General features: G+C 42.2%; 1 protein-coding gene across 2 annotated transcripts in view; it reads right to left on the bottom strand.

Moving 5' to 3' along the window:
- LOC110531288 (IQ motif and SEC7 domain-containing protein 1) overlaps positions 1-16,096 on the bottom strand; it is a 99,724-nt gene that overhangs the window by 25,560 nt on the left and 58,068 nt on the right. For both annotated transcript variants that reach the window (XM_036989041.1, XM_036989042.1), the window contains exons 5-8: positions 9,112-9,273; positions 8,502-8,624; positions 470-636; positions 85-224 (exon numbers count right to left, since the gene is read on the bottom strand). In XM_036989041.1, coding sequence (XP_036844936.1) covers positions 85-224; positions 470-636; positions 8,502-8,624; positions 9,112-9,273 — 592 coding nt within the window. The remainder of the gene's footprint in view (positions 1-84; positions 225-469; positions 637-8,501; positions 8,625-9,111; positions 9,274-16,096) is intronic.

Consider the following 16,096-nt stretch of genomic DNA (forward strand, 5'->3'; position numbering starts at 1 on the left):
GTCCACATACATTTCGTCATGTAGTATATCTTCTGAGTCTGAGCAGGCAATGACCGTAGACATTAATACTGTAAGCAGACTTACGGGCTTCTTGCCGACGACCACCCTCTCCACAGCCTGCACTTGAGACACGTGGTCATCGTTGGTGCGTAGCTCCCACTTCTCTATCCGATGGTAGATTCCTACTAACAGGTCTCTGGGAATGTCCTGACCATTATCCACTCCTGGGGAAACATTAACATCCATAGGGGAAAGTGTGAGAAAAAAGGGGAGAGATAAAGAGGAATGGAGATAACTGAGATAAAAACAGATAGAGAGACATTTAAATGGAGATAAATAAATGTAGTTTATTAAAACCTGTTTATTTTGAGGAGTCCAGAATTGAACCGGTAAAAAAACAAACATGTCCCCCCTCTCATTACACCATGTAGAGAAACAACCTAAACATCCATCCCAGAATGCACCTCACCTCTGAGGTTTTTGATGAAATCCTCCAACTTCATCTTCTTCTCCGGCTTGACGTTGGGAGAGTACATGTCTGTGTTGAGGAGGATGATGGCGAAGGCCAGGATGAAGATGGTGTCAGGGTTCTGGAACTGTCGGATCAGTACCGGGTTACACACACAGTACCGCTGACTGGATGGGGGAGGGGGGGGGGGGGGAGAAGACATGGAGATTGAGAGGAAGAGAGGGAGCGAGGTAGAGAGAGAAGAGAGAGGGAGATATAAGTCAGATATATCCAAAACTAAAATGTCAATACAGTTTAACATAGAAAACGCACATAAGTCCATATGTCAGCACATAAGTCCATAAGTCAGTGCATAAGTCCATAAGTCAGTACATAAGTCCATAAGTCAGTGCATAAGTCCATAAGTCAGTACATAAGTCCATAAGTCAGTGCATAAGTCCATAAGTCAGTACATAAGTCCATAAGTCAGTACGTAAGTCCATAAGTCCATAAGTCAGTGCATAAGTCCATAAGTCAGTACATAAGTCCATAAGTCAGTGCATAAGTCCATAAGTCAGTACATAAGTCCATAAGTCAGTACGTAAATCCATAAGTCCATAAGTCAGTACATAAGTCCATAAGTCAGTGCATAAGTCCATAAGTCAGTACATAAGTCCATAAGTCAGTGCATAAGTCCATAAGTCAGTCCATAAGTCCATAAGTCAGTACGTAAGTCCATAAGTCAGTGCATAAGTCCATAAGTCAGTACATAAATCCATAAGTCAGTACATAAATCCATAAGTCAGTGCATAAGTCCATAAGTCAGTACATAAGTCCATAAGTCAGTACATAAGTCCATAAGTCAGTCCATAAGTCCATAAGTCAGTACATAAGTCCATAAGTCAGTACATAAGTCCATAAGTCAGTCCATAAGTCCATAAGTCAGTACATAAGTCCATAAGTCAGTACATAAGTCCATAAGTCCATAAGTCAGTACGTAAGTCCATGAGTCCATAAGTCAGTACATAACTCCATAAGTCAGTTCATAAGTCCTTAAGTCCATAAGTCAGTACGTAAGTCCATAAGTCCATAAGTCAGTACATAAGTCCATAAGACAGTACATAAGTCCATAAGTAAGGGAATACCCCCCTGAATTGGGGAATACCCCCCTGACAAAAATGAATGGCAAGATATTGGCATTGGACAAACCATATACACGATGTCCAATACCACCCAAAGCGGCGTTGATTCGTGCAAAGTATATGGCAAATGCCATATGGCAATTGCCAATTGTAACACCTCAAAAATCCAACAGGGTCCACCGGGGTTTTTCATATTGGAAATGCAACCCATGTCAACATCCAAAAGCAAAATTTGGAAAAAATGATTTTTTTCCAAAAACTTTTCACCCCTTAAAAAAGTGCTTTCTGGGCCGTTTTTCGAAATTCTTTCGATTTTTTTGTCAATTACACATGTGTAAGAACTGTATGAATATACTTTTGTCCAATTTTGTTATCATATTTTTTTTTTTAATTACATCGCATAAGGCATATGTTTTGTCCATTTGCAATATGATTTCATAGGAAGTCAAAAGTCAAAAGTCAAAAGTCAAAAATGTCAACATTTGGTAAAAAACTTCACACATCCTTAAAAAAGTGCTTTCTGGACCGTTTTTCAAAATTCTTTCAATTTTTGTGGCAATTACACATGTATAAGAACTTTATCAACATACTTTAGTCATACTTTATTATCATTTTTTTTTTTTTTTTTTTTACTTGTGCATAAGGCATATGTTTTCTCCATTTGGAATATGATTTCATAGGAAGTCAAAAGTCGAAAATTAGATTTTTTTTAAAACTTTAAAAACTAAAAAAAAGTGCTTTCTGGACCGTTTTTCGAAATTGTTTCGATTTTAAGACAATTAATCATGTGTAAGAAGTGTATGAATATACTTTTGTAAAATGTTATTATCATAATTATTTTTTTTTACTTGTGCATAAGGAATATGATTTGTCCATTTGCAATATGATTTCATAGGAAGTCAAAAGTCAAAGTCAAAAGTCAATTTTTTTGGGGCCAAAATTGACTGAACTGATGAACTCGGGACGGCCGGGCAGTGATAGTTGTTCATTTCCATCACTCGTTGTGTTGATTTCATCATGTCCATTTGGTGATGTTTTTTCACTATAGAATCATATTGCAAATGCACGTGCATTTGCAATATGTTTCAATGGGCATTTACCATCACGAATTTGTCATGCTATAAAAATCCTGCAGGAATGTGAAATTGACTGGCCCGATCAACTCGGGATGGCTTTGCAGTGATTCTGGTTCATCTCAATCGCTCGTTAGTGTTGATTTCAGAATGTCCATTTGGTGATGTTTTTTCACTATGGAATCATATTGCAAATGCACGTGCAACTGGTAACCCAGAACTAAAAAAAATGTGATTTCATTATGTCCATTTGTTTATGTTTCCTTACTTTTTCAAAGTCACTGTACATTTGCAATATGGTTCAATGGGCATGTACCATCACGAATTTGGCATGTTCAAAATTCAAACTATACTTTGCTCAAACTATACTTTTGTCAAATTGTATTATCATATTTTTTGTTTTGTTTTACTTGTGCATAAGGCATATGTTTTGTCCATTTGCAATATGATTTCATAGGAAGTCAAAAGTCAAAGTCAAAAGTCTATTTTTGGGGGGGCCAAAATTGACTGTACTGATGAACTCGGGATGGCCGGGCAGTGATAGTTGTTCATTTCCATCACTCGTTGTGTTGATTTCATCATGTCCATTTGGTGATGTTTTTTCACTATAGAATCATATTGCAAATGCACATGCATTGTTGTGCAACTGGTAACTGAAAAAAGAAATGGTGATTTCATTATGTCCATTTGTTTATGTTTCCTTACTTTTTCAAAGTCACTGTGCATTTGCAATATGTTTTAATGGGCAGGTACCATCACGAATTGGTCATGCTATAAAAATCCTGCAGGAATGTGAAATTGACTGGCCCGATGAACTCGGGATGGCTTTGCAGTGATTCTGGGTCATCTCAATCGCTCGTTTGGGTTGATTTCATCATGTCCATTTGGTGATGTTTTTTCACTATAGAATCATATTGCAAATGCACATGCATTGTTGTGCAACTGGTAACTGAAAAAAGAAATGGTGATTTCATTATGTCCATTTGTTTATGTTTCCTTACTTTTTCAAAGTCACTGTGCATTTGCAATATGTTTCAATGGGCAGGTACCATCACGAATTTGTCATGCTATAAAAAAAAAAAATCCTGCAGGAATGTGAAATTGACTGGCCCGATGAACTCGGGATGGATTTGCAGTGATTCTGGTTCATCTCAATCGCTCATTAGGGTAGATTTCAGAATGTCGCTTTTGGTGATGGTACCTCACTGTTTAAACATATTGCAAATGTACAAGAGTCCATCAGTCAATTAGATATCATTCTGACACCAAACTGATACAAACTGACACCAAACCCACTTTTTCCAACTCGTTTAGTAGCCAACTATTACATACTTCAGAGCTGGCCCAAAATTCACAACGCCTTCGGTTCAAACCATAAAAAAAACATAAAACATGTAGTTACGTTCTAGCTGCGGGTCCATTTCTTATGTTATGTGTTGGCCTAGCTGAGGCGACCCCGAATCCCAAGTTTCGGCTCGATAGGTCATTTGGTGTCCGAGAAAAACCCTAATTGGTGCTGAAAATCCACTATTTTCCATGACTTGCTACGGGGTCCTTGAACGAGCTATCGGACAGAAACGTTGGGGTCCGTCTCTATGGGCCGAGCCGGTTTCAATGCACCTAGCCTTGCGTCTCTGAGACTTTTCTAAACGTCGTCATTTTCGTGATGGTCAAAATGAATTGAAGGTATTGCAAATGTACGAGGCTGTTTCTCGGTCCGAGAACTGTCTAGAGCCACGTAACTCACCACGCACCATCGACCGGAGGTCTAGAACAGGTTTCTAAAGTTTCGAAACTCTAGGTCTGACGGTTCTTTTTTAGCTCGAACAAAGCTAACTATTGCAGCCACTGTCTGTCTCTACGCACCCCAATACGTCCCTCCTTCCAAGTTGTGTTTTAGTGTGATTTTTTTTCCTTTGAATTTTTTGGGGAAAAATGACTGCTTTACAGTTCATGGGGGTTGCCTAATCACACATATGAAGTTTTGGAAAGATCAGACTTTTTTAACCCCTCGAAACAGCCCCTGAGACACCAATTATCAACACATATCCTCATTGGGGTATGCTGTTACAGAATCCTGAGTTTTAAGTCCTTACGTTAAGAACTGACTGATTTACACAGGGTTGAATGCACTATGTCTGTCAAACTGCAGGCAGGGTATGGGTAAACACTTTTAGGGTGATTTTAACCACTTCCGGTTGGTCCAGGAAGCTTAGAATCAACACAGGTAGACCTCATTAGTGGCCTGATGGACTGGTACCGAAGACAGGTTCATACGGCATTCATAACCCATATAGACTTCAGGTTGAAATTAGTGGTGCAGGCAATGTATTCCTATGGGGAGAGATGACACTGTAATCTGTGAGATCAAAAAACACTGTTTTACTGTTAAGGGTTAATGCCACACGGTCAAGGTTAGGCTTGCACAGATCGGGAGGACCTTAGGAACATTCATGTGGTGGAATCTTTCTTCTCACCCTAACGGTTCTCTCACTGTCACTCAAAAGCAAATGGCTGGCTTCATTTTGGGCCTACTTTTCTAATGGTCGTTGACTCTTGAGCCACGTAACTCACCACGCACCATCGACCGGAGGTCTAGAACAGGTTTCTAAAGTTTCGGAACTCTAGGTCTGACGGTTCTTTTTTAGCTCGAACAAAGCTAACTATTGCAGCCACTGTCTGTCTCTACGCACCCCAATACGTCCCTCCATCCAAGTTGTGTTTTAGTGTGATTTTTTTTCCTTTGATTTTTTTGGGGAAAAATGACTGATTTACAGTTCATGGGGGTTGCCTAATCACATATATGAAGTTTTGGACAGATCTGACTTTTTTAACCCTTCGAAACAGCCCCTGAGACACCAATTATGGCACTTCCGGTTGGCACAGGAAGCTATAAGTCACCACATATCCTCATTGGGGTATGCTTTTACAGAATCCTGAGTTTTAAGTCTTTACGTTAAGAACTGAGTTATTTACGTATGTGTGTTATTTCAGAAAATTATAGAAAATCACAGAAATCTCGCAGAGCTCCGCAGCACACTTTAAAAAGATTCGTATGAACACCCTGCAACTGGATCTGTAACCGTTGGAAGAAAAAAAACGCCTATTTGTGACCATCACCAAGTTGTCATTGTTCCGTTTCTCTTAAATGACGATAGATAAATGGCTGGTTCTTTTTTTATTGACACCGGAGGCTCCTTGACTTTGACCTGAAGTGGAAAAATAATTTCTCTATTTCCATTTTGGACCTTTAATCCCAGAAAAATGGCCATAACTCAAAAACCGTCGAGGCCTAGACGCCATCTTGTTCGGGGCCAACTGCCCATTATGCCAAACCTACGCTCACCAAGTTTCGGCTTCGAAATATTTTCCGTTTTCGAGATAAGGCCCCGTCGTGATTCGTGATGTTTTGCCAAATTGCCATATGATTCCGTATGCCCTCTTGTGGGAATTTCCGGGATAGCGGAAAAATGGTCCAAAACTTGTTTATTTTATAAAACGGAAACCGAATGTCCGACAAAGTTCATTTGATGACTTCCCGGTAGGTCCGGCCCTACCGCACGGCCCGACGCCGACCGCGAATTTTACAAACGATTTTGGACGTCTAGTAAGGGACCGTACATTTGCAATATGGACTTTTTCACTAATCATACACGAAATGCCGAAATGTTCCCTTAAGGTATGTCAGTACATAAGTCCATAAGTCAGTACATAAGTCCATAAGTCAGTCCATAAGTCCATAAGTCAGTCCATAAGTCCATAAGTCAGTCCATAAGTCCATAAGTCAGTCCATAAGTCCATAAGTCAGTACATAAGTCCATAAGTCAGTACATAAGTCCATAAGTCAGTACATAAGTCCATAAATCAGTACATAAGTCCATAAGTCAGTCCATAAGTCCATAAGTCAGTACATAAGTCCATAAATCAGTACATAAGTCCATAAGTCAGTCCATAAGTCCATAAGTCAGTCCATAAGTCCATAAGTCCATAAGTCAGTCCATAAGTCCATAAATCCATAAGTCAGTACATAGGTCCATAAGAACATAAGTCAGCACCAAATACAGCAGTGAAAAGCCCTTAACCAACAATGCAGTTTTACGAAGAAAAAAAAAGAAAAAAAAAGTAAGAGATAAGAATAAGAAATAATTAAAGAGCAGTAAAATAACAATAGTGGGGCTTTTGTGAATAATTCCATAAATCAGCACAATAATTCCATAAATCAGCACAATAATTCCATAAATCAGCACAATAATTCCATAAATCAGCACAATAATTCCATAAATTAGCACAATAATTCCATAAATCAGCACAATAATTCCATAAATTAGCACAATAATCCCATAAATCAGCACAATAAGTCCATAAATCAGCACAATAATTCCATAAATTAGCACAATAATTCCATAAATCAGCACAATAATTCCATAAATTAGCACAATAATTCCATAAATCGGTAGAAAAGGCTGCAAGTCCTGGTGCAAAAACTGCAGCCGTGGCTTAAAAAGTCCAGTACAAATTGGTCTGTATGTCCCCCAGTATAAAAGTATGTCCATTAGTCAGTACATATGTCCATTAGTCAGTACAAATGTCCATTAGTCAGTACAAATGTCCATTAGTCAGTACATATGTCCATTAGTCAGTACAAATGTCCATTAGTCAGTACAAATGTCCATTAGTCAGTACAAATGTCCATTAGTCAGTACAAATGTCCATTAGTCAGTACAAATGTCCATTAGTCAGTACAAATGTCCATTAGTCAGTACAAATGTCCATTAGTCAGTACATATGTCCATTAGTCAGTACAAATGTCCATTAGTCAGTACATATGTCCATTAGTCAGTACATATGTCCATTAGTCAGTACATATGTCCATTACTCAGTACAAATGTCCATTAGTCAGTACAAATGTCCATTAGTCAGTACAAATGTCCATTAGTCAGTACAAATGTCCATTAGTCAGTACAAATGTCCATTAGTCAGTACATATGTCCATTAGTCAGTACAAATGTCCATTAGTCAGTACAAATGTCCATTAGTCAGTACAAATGTCCATTAGTCAGTACAAATGTCCATTAGTCAGTACAAATGTCCATTAGTCAGTACAAATGTCCATTAGTCAGTACAAATGTCCATTAGTCAGTACAAATGTCCATTAGTCAGTACAAATGTCCATTAGTCAGTACAAATGTCCATTAGTCAGTACAAATGTCCATTAGTCAGTACAAATGTCCATTAGTCAGTACATATGTCCATTAGTCAGTACATATGTCCATTAGTCAGTACAAATGTCCATTAGTCAGTACAAATGTCCATTAGTCAGTACAAATGTCCATTAGTCAGTACAAATGTCCATTAGTCAGTACAAATGTCCATTAGTCAGTACAAATGTCCATTAGTCAGTACATATGTCCATTAGTCAGTACAAATGTCCATTAGTCAGTATAAAAAGTACATAAAAAGCCAGTACAACAAGTAACTAAGTCCAAGTATCTGAAGGCCACTATCATTTTCTCCACTTTCTGGGCTCTACAAACCGGGGGGTTTGAGGCCTGATTGCTGATTGGCTGAAAGCCGTGGTATATCAGACCGTATTCTATGGGTATGACAAACAAAAAAAAATGTTTACTGGTCTAATTATGTTGGTAACCAGTTTATAATAGTAATAAGGCACCTTGTGGGTTTGTGGTATATCACCAATATATCACGGCTAGGGGTTGTATCCAGGCTGTATACTTCGCGTTGCCTCTTGCTTAAGAACAGCCCTTACACATGGTATATAGGCCATATACCACACTTCCTCTGTTGTTGTTGTTGTTGTTGCTTTAACTATATTCTCACCTGAAAGCCTCGATCAGTCTCTCCACCTTCTGGGCCTCCCCCTGGACTTTAATCTGAGCCTGGAACTTCCTGAGGGCATCATCTAGATCCATCCCTGAGAAGTCCAACTCATCTACCACACAACTGGACAGGGAGAGGAGAGAGGATTAAACCCTAAACCTAAACCTAAACTTAAACCTGGGCAGGGAGAGGAGAGAGGATTAACCCTAAACCTTAACCTAAACTTAAACCTGGACAGGGAGAAGAGAGAGGATTAACCCTAAACCTAAACTTAAACCTGGGCAGGGAGAGGAGAGAGGATTAACCCTAAACCTAAACTTAAACCTGGACAGGGAGAAGAGAGAGGATTAAACCCTAAACCTAAACTTAAACTTAAACCTGGGCAGGGAGAGGAGAGAGGATTAACCCTAAACCTTAACCTAAACTTAAACCTGGACAGGGAGAAGAGAGAGGATTAACCCCTAAACCTAAACCTGGACAGGGAGAGGAGAGACGATTAACCATTTTATCAGTCAGTCAATCAGTCAGTCAAATAATACTCTTCATTTTGTAGGTCATTCTCATTGTAGAGAATCCAAAACACTCAAGAATCTATTGATTAGCCACTCACTCCAGTACGTCCTTGTTGAACTGTTTCTGTCTGCAGCCCAGGAACTCTCCTATCATCTGTCTGCTCAGTCCTTTCCTCTCCAGGATGAAGCGGGCGATGCCTACCGGTGTGTCCGATACGAAGCCTCTCTCTATCAGGTACTGTATACCCTTCTCTGGCTTCCTGCATCGAGGGAGAGACACGGAGAGGGAGAGACACAGAGAGGGAGAGACACAGAGAGGGAGAGACACAGAGAGGGAGAGACACAGAGAGGGAGAGACACAGAGAGGGAGAGACACGGAGAGGGAGAGACACAGAGAGGGAGAGACACAGAGAGGGAGAGACACAGAGAGGGTGAGACACAGAGAGGGAGAGACACAGATAGGGAGAGACACAGAGAGGGAGAGACACAGAGAGGGAGAGACAGAGAGAGGGAGAGACACAGAGAGGGAGAGACACGGAGAGGGAGAGACACAGAGAGGGAGAGACAGAGAGGGAGAGACAGAGAGAGGGAGAGACACAGAGAGGGAGAGACACAGAGAGGGAGAGACACAGAGAGGGAGAGACACAGAGAGGGAGAGACAGAGAGAGGGAGAGACACAGAGAGGGAGAGACACGGAGAGGGAGAGACACAGAGAGGGAGAGACAGAGAGGGAGAGACAGAGAGAGGGAGAGACACAGAGAGGGAGAGACAGAGAGGGAGAGACACAGAGAGGGAGAGACACAGAGAGGGAGAGACACAGAGAGGGTGAGACACAGAGAGGGAGAGACACAGAGAGGGAGAGACACAGAGAGGGTGAGACACAGAGAGGGAGAGACAGAGAGGGAGAGACGGAGAGGGAGAGACACAGAGAGGGAGAGACACAGAGAGGGAGAGACACAGAGAGGGTGAGACACGGAGAGGGAGAGACACAGAGAGGGAGTGACACAGAGAGGGAGAGACACAGAGAGGGAGAGACACAGAGAGGGAGAGACACAGAGAGGGAGAGACAGAGAGGGAGAGACACAGAGAGGGAGAGACACAGAGAGGGAGAGACACAGAGAGGGAGAGACAGAGAGGGAGAGACACAGAGAGGGAGAGACACAGAGAGGGAGAGACACAGAGGGAGAGACACAGAGAGGGAGAGACAGAGAGGGAGAGACACAGAGAGGGAGAGACACAGAGGGAGAGACACAGAGAGGGAGAGACACAGAGAGGGAGAGACACAGAGAGGGAGAGACACAGAGAGGGAGAGGCACAGAGAGGGTGAGACACAGAGAGGGAGAGACAGAGAGAGGGAGAGACACAGAGAGGGAGAGACACAGAGAGGGAGAGACAGAGAGGGAGAGACACAGAGAGGGAGAGACACAGAGAGGGAGAGACACAGAGAGGGAGAGACACAGAGAGGGTGAGACACAGAGAGGGAGAGACAGAGAGGGAGAGACACAGAGAGGGAGAGACACAGAGAGGGAGAGACACAGAGAGGGAGAGACACAGAGGGATAGACAGTGAGGTAGAGACACAGAGAGAGAGAGAGAGCGAAAGGGAGAGACACAGAGAGGGAGAGACACAGAGAGATAGAGAGAGAGGGAGAGACAGATAGGTAGAGACAGAGAGGGAGAATTATTATAAAATATATACTACTTACAGGTAGACTCAGCGATATGACACAGAAGCAAAAAGTAAACAGCATAGTGGGTCAAGTTCCACAACAACTAAGAGCTTTGAAGAGTGATGCTCAACGTCTCCCGCTGTACCGGTTCCAGGGGCTGTACCGCATTGTAAGAGCGTGAAGCAAACCCATGTACACGCACAGATACTGTGTGTGACTGTGCGAGAGCAAAGTCTGACATCTCACACATCGTAATATCTGTGCAGCGCTGCACGTGGCAATATCATTTCAGTCTACCTCAAGAGGTTAAAGGCACAGTCAACTTGGTGAACTTGGTAAACTTCTGACCCACTGGAATTGTGATACAGTGAATTATAAGTGAAATAATCTGTCTGTAAACAATTGTTGGAAAAACGACTTGTGTCCTGAACCAAGTAGATGTCCTAACCGACTTGCCATAACTATAGTTTGTTAACAAGAAATGTGTGGAGTGGTTGAAAAAGGAGTTTTAATGACTCCAACCTAAGTGTATGTAAAGTTCCCGACTTCCACTGTAAATACATACACATACCTATATAGGCACATACTTTTTCATTAGTCTCCGTAAACCCTAGTAAACCCTACCACCCTTCTTCCAATTGGAGTAAACTAATTAACAATAACACTTAGGCTTCTACCTTCAGTTTTTACATCTTATACACATTTTACAGACACAATCTATTTTACAACAGTTATATTTTGTTTGTTTTTAGTCCTTCTTCTATTTCTCATATCTCATTATATTTGTAACTGTGCTATTTCACACAATTTCTGAAATGATATACATTTCACAGACCCCGTATGTTTTACATTGGTTATCTTGTTATTAGTCCCACACCATCCAGTCCCTTCAGCTCCATTCAACCACTCCCATATGTCTCTCAACACCATCCAGTCCCTTCAGCTCCATTCAACCCCTCCCATCTATCTCTCAACACCATCCAGTCCCACCCTACATCTCCATTCAACCCCTCCCATCTATCTCTCAACACCATCCAGTCCCACCCTACATCTCCATTCAACCCCTCCCATCTGTCTCTCAACACCATCCAGTCCCACCCTACATCTCCATTCAACCCCTCCCATCTATCTCTCAACACCATCCAGTCCCACCCTACATCTCCATTCAACCCCTCCCATCTATCTCTTAACACCATCCAGTCCCATCCTTCAGCTCCATTCAACCCCTCCCATCTATCTCTCAACACCATCCAGTCCCACCCTACATCTCCATTCAACCCCTCCCATCTGTCTCTCAACACCATCCAGTCCCACCCTACATCTCCATTCAACCCCTCCCATCTGTCTCTCAACACCATCCAGTCCCACCCTACATCTCCATTCAACCCCTCCCATCTGTCTCTCAACACCATCCAGTCCCACCCTACATCTCCATTCAACCCCTCCCATCTATCTCTCAACACCATCCAGTCCCTTCAGCTCCATTCAACCCCTCCCATCTATCTATTAACACCATCCAGTCCCTTCAGCTCCATTCAACCCCTCCCATCTATCTCTCAACACCATCCAGTCCCATCCTTCAGCTCCATTCAACCCCTCCCATCTATCTCTCAACACCATCCAGTCCCATCCTTCAGCTCCATTCAACCCCTCCCATCTATCTCTCAACACCATCCAGTCCCTTCAACCCCTCCCATCTATCTCTCAACACCATCCAGTCCCTTCAACCCCTCCCATCTATCTCTCAACACCATCCAGTCCCATCCTTCAGCTACCCTCAACCTCTCCCATCTGTCTCTCAACACCATCCAGTCCCTTCAGCTCCATTCAACCCCTCCCATCTATCTCTCAACACCATCCAGTCCCTTCAACCCCTCCCATCTATCTCTCAACACCATCCAGTCCCTTCAGCTCCATTCAACCCCTCCCATCTGTCTCTCAACACCATCCAGTCCCTTCAGCTCCATTCAACCCCTCCCATCTATCTCTTAACACCATCCAGTCCCCCTTCAGCTCCCTTCAACCCCTCCCATCTATCTCTCAACACCATCCAGTCCCTTCAGCTCCATTCAACCCCTCCCATCTGTCTCTCAACACCATCCAGTCCCTTCAGCTCCATTCAACCCCTCCCATCTATCTCTTAACACCATCCAGTCCCACCCTTCAGCTCCATTCAACCCCTCCTATCTATCTCTCAACACCATCCAGCCCCAGCTCCATTCAACCCCTCCCATCTATCTCTCAACACCATCCAGTCCCATCCTTCAGCTCCATTCAACCCCTCCCATCTATCTCTTAACACCATCCATATTGGATTTCTATTTGCCATTTATTTTTCAACTGTGCAAAAGTACTGAAACTTTCTATTCTCAATTACTTCTACAGACTGTAAATTAAAAATGAAATGTTTTGCTAAAATAATGATTATATTATTGATTGATTAACTATGGATTTTCAAATCACCCAGTATTGCTATCTGCAGCGTTCGTTCTAGGTAAATGTGGCAATTCTTCAGCCATTCCTGGACCTGTGACCAAAAACGAGCTATTTTTTATTTATTTTTATTTTACCTTTATTTAACCAGGCAAGTCAGTTAAGAACAAATTCTTATTTTCAATGACGGCCTGGGAACAGTGGGTTAACTGCCTGATCAGGGGCAGAACGACAGATTTGTACCTTGTCAGCTCGGGGGTTTGAACTCGCAACCTTCCGGTTACTAGTCCAACACTCTAACCACTAGCCTACCCTGCTACCCTGCCGCCCTGCCGCCCCTACATATGGACAATACCAAAATACATTAACAGCTGCACGTGTGACATAACTATACCATTCCTATCTATGATATCATTCACAAAAAAAATATATATATTTTTTAATTTATTCGAAAAATACGTTTTTTTTTATCAATTAGTATATTTGAGTTTAACCACAAGATTTGTTGTGTTATTTGTACGTTTTTTTTCAAAATTGAAACAACAAGTTTTATATGGCTTTTTCTTTTTTAAATAGCGATATTTGGGAGATGTTTTCCTTTTCAAATAAATAAATATCTGAATAAAGGTGGGAAAAAAAGCCATTCTTGAACATAGAATGAGACATTCCTACCAATTTACTAGAGAACCAGTTTGGATTTAGGTATAACTTTTGTATGACTGACGCCTTCAGTGAGAGGTCTAATACTTCAATATTTAATAATTTCTTCCCTCCGAATTCATATTTGTTATATAAATAGGCCATTTTAATTTTGTCTGACTTGCCATTCCAAATAAAATTGAATATTTTTTGTTCATAAAAATACTTATTTTCCACCATAATTTGCAAATAAATTCATTAAAAATCCTACAATGTGATTTTCTGGATTTTTTTTCTTCTCATTTTGTCTGTCATAGTTGAAGTAGTAGTTGAAAATCCACCTCTCTAAAAACAAGTCTCTCACCGTTGCCGCCCTCTATAGACCACCCTCTGCCCCCAGCTGTGCTCTGGACACCATATGTGAACTGATTGCCCCCCATCTATCTTCAGAGCTTGTGCTGCTAGGCGACCTAAACTGGAACATGCTTAACACCCCAGCCATCCTACAATCTAAACTTGATGCCCTCAACCTCACACAAATGATCAATGAACCTACCAGGTACCTCCCCAAAGCCTTAAACACGGGCACCCTCATAGATATCATCCTAACCAACTTGCCCTCTAAATACACCTCTGCTGTTTTCAACCAAGATCTCAGCGATCACTGCCTCATTGCCTGCATCCGTAATGGGTCAGCGGTCAAACGACCTCCACTCATCACTGTAAAACACTCCCTGAAACACTTCAGCGAGCTGGCCTTTCTAATCGACCAGGCCGGGATATCCTGGAAGGATATTGATCTCATCCCGTCAATAGAGGATGCCTGGATATTTTTTTTAAATGCCTTCCTAACCATCTTAAATAAACATGCCCCATTCAAGAAATTTAGAACCAGGAACAGATATAGCCCTTGGTTCTCCCCAGACCTGACTGCCCTTAACCAACACAAAAACATCCTATGGCGTTCTGCATTAGCATCGAACAGCCCCCGTGATATGCAGCTGTTCAGGGAAGCTAGAAACCATTATACACAGGCAGTTAGAAAAGCCAAGGCTAGCTTTTTCAAGCAGAAATTTGCTTCCTGCAACACTAACTCAAAAAAGTTTTGGGACACTGTAAAGTCCATGGAGAATAAGAACACCTCCTCCCAGCTGCCCACTGCACTGAAGATAGGAAACACTGTCACCACTGATAAATCCACCATAATTGAGAATTTCAATAACCATTTTTCTACGGCTGGCCATGCTTTCCACCTGGCTACTCCTACCCCGGTCAACAGCACTGCACCCCCCACAACAACTCGCCCAAGCCTTCCCCATTTCTCCTTCTCCCAAATCTGCTCAGCTGATGTTCTGAATGAGCTGCAAAATCTGGACCCCTACAAATCAGCCGGGCTAGACAATCTGGACCCTTTCTTTCTAAAATTATCTGCCAAAATTGTTGCCACCCCTGTTACTAGCCTGTTCAACCTCTCTTTCGTGTCGTCTGAGATTCCCAAAGATTGGAAAGCATCTGCGGTCATCCCCCTCTTCAAAGGGGGTGACACTCTTGACCCAAACTGCTACAGACCTATATCTATCCTACCATGCCTTTCTAAGGTCTTCGAAAGCCAAGTCAACAAACAGATTACCGACCATTTCGAATCTCACCATACCTTCTCTGCTATGCAAAGCTGGTCATGGGTGCACCTCAGCCACGCTCAAGGTCCTAAATGATATCTTAACCGCCATCGATAAGAAACATTACTGTGCAGCCGTATTCATTGATCTGGCCAAGGCTTTCGACTCTGTCAATCACCACATCCTCATCGGCAGACTCGACAGCCTTGGTTTCTCAAATGATTGCCTCGCCTGGTTCACCAACTACTTCTCTGATAGAGTTCAGTGTGTCAAATCGGAGGGTCTGCTGTCCGGACCTCTGGCAGTCTCTATGGGGGTGCCACAGGGTTCAATTCTTGGACCGACTCTCTTCTCAGTATACATCAATGAGGTCGCTCTTGCTGCTGGTGAGTCCTCCTTCCGTGGCCTCCAATTGCTCTTAAATACAAGTAAAACTAAATGCATGCTCTTCAACCGATCGCTACCTGTACCTACCCGCCTGTCCAACATTACTACTCTGGACGGCTCTGACTTAGAATACGTGGACAACTACAAATACTTAGGTGTCTGGTTAGACTGTAAACTCTCCTTCCAGACCCATATCAAACATCTCCAATCCAAAGTTAAATCTAGAATTGGCTTCCTATTTCGCAACAAAGCATCCTTCACTCATGCTGCCAAACATACCCTTGTAAAACTGACCATCCTACCAATCCTCGACTTTGGCGATGTCATTTACAAAAT

Source organism: Oncorhynchus mykiss, chromosome 9, assembly GCF_013265735.2.
Source record: "Oncorhynchus mykiss isolate Arlee chromosome 9, USDA_OmykA_1.1, whole genome shotgun sequence".
Taxonomy (NCBI): domain Eukaryota; kingdom Metazoa; phylum Chordata; class Actinopteri; order Salmoniformes; family Salmonidae; genus Oncorhynchus; species Oncorhynchus mykiss.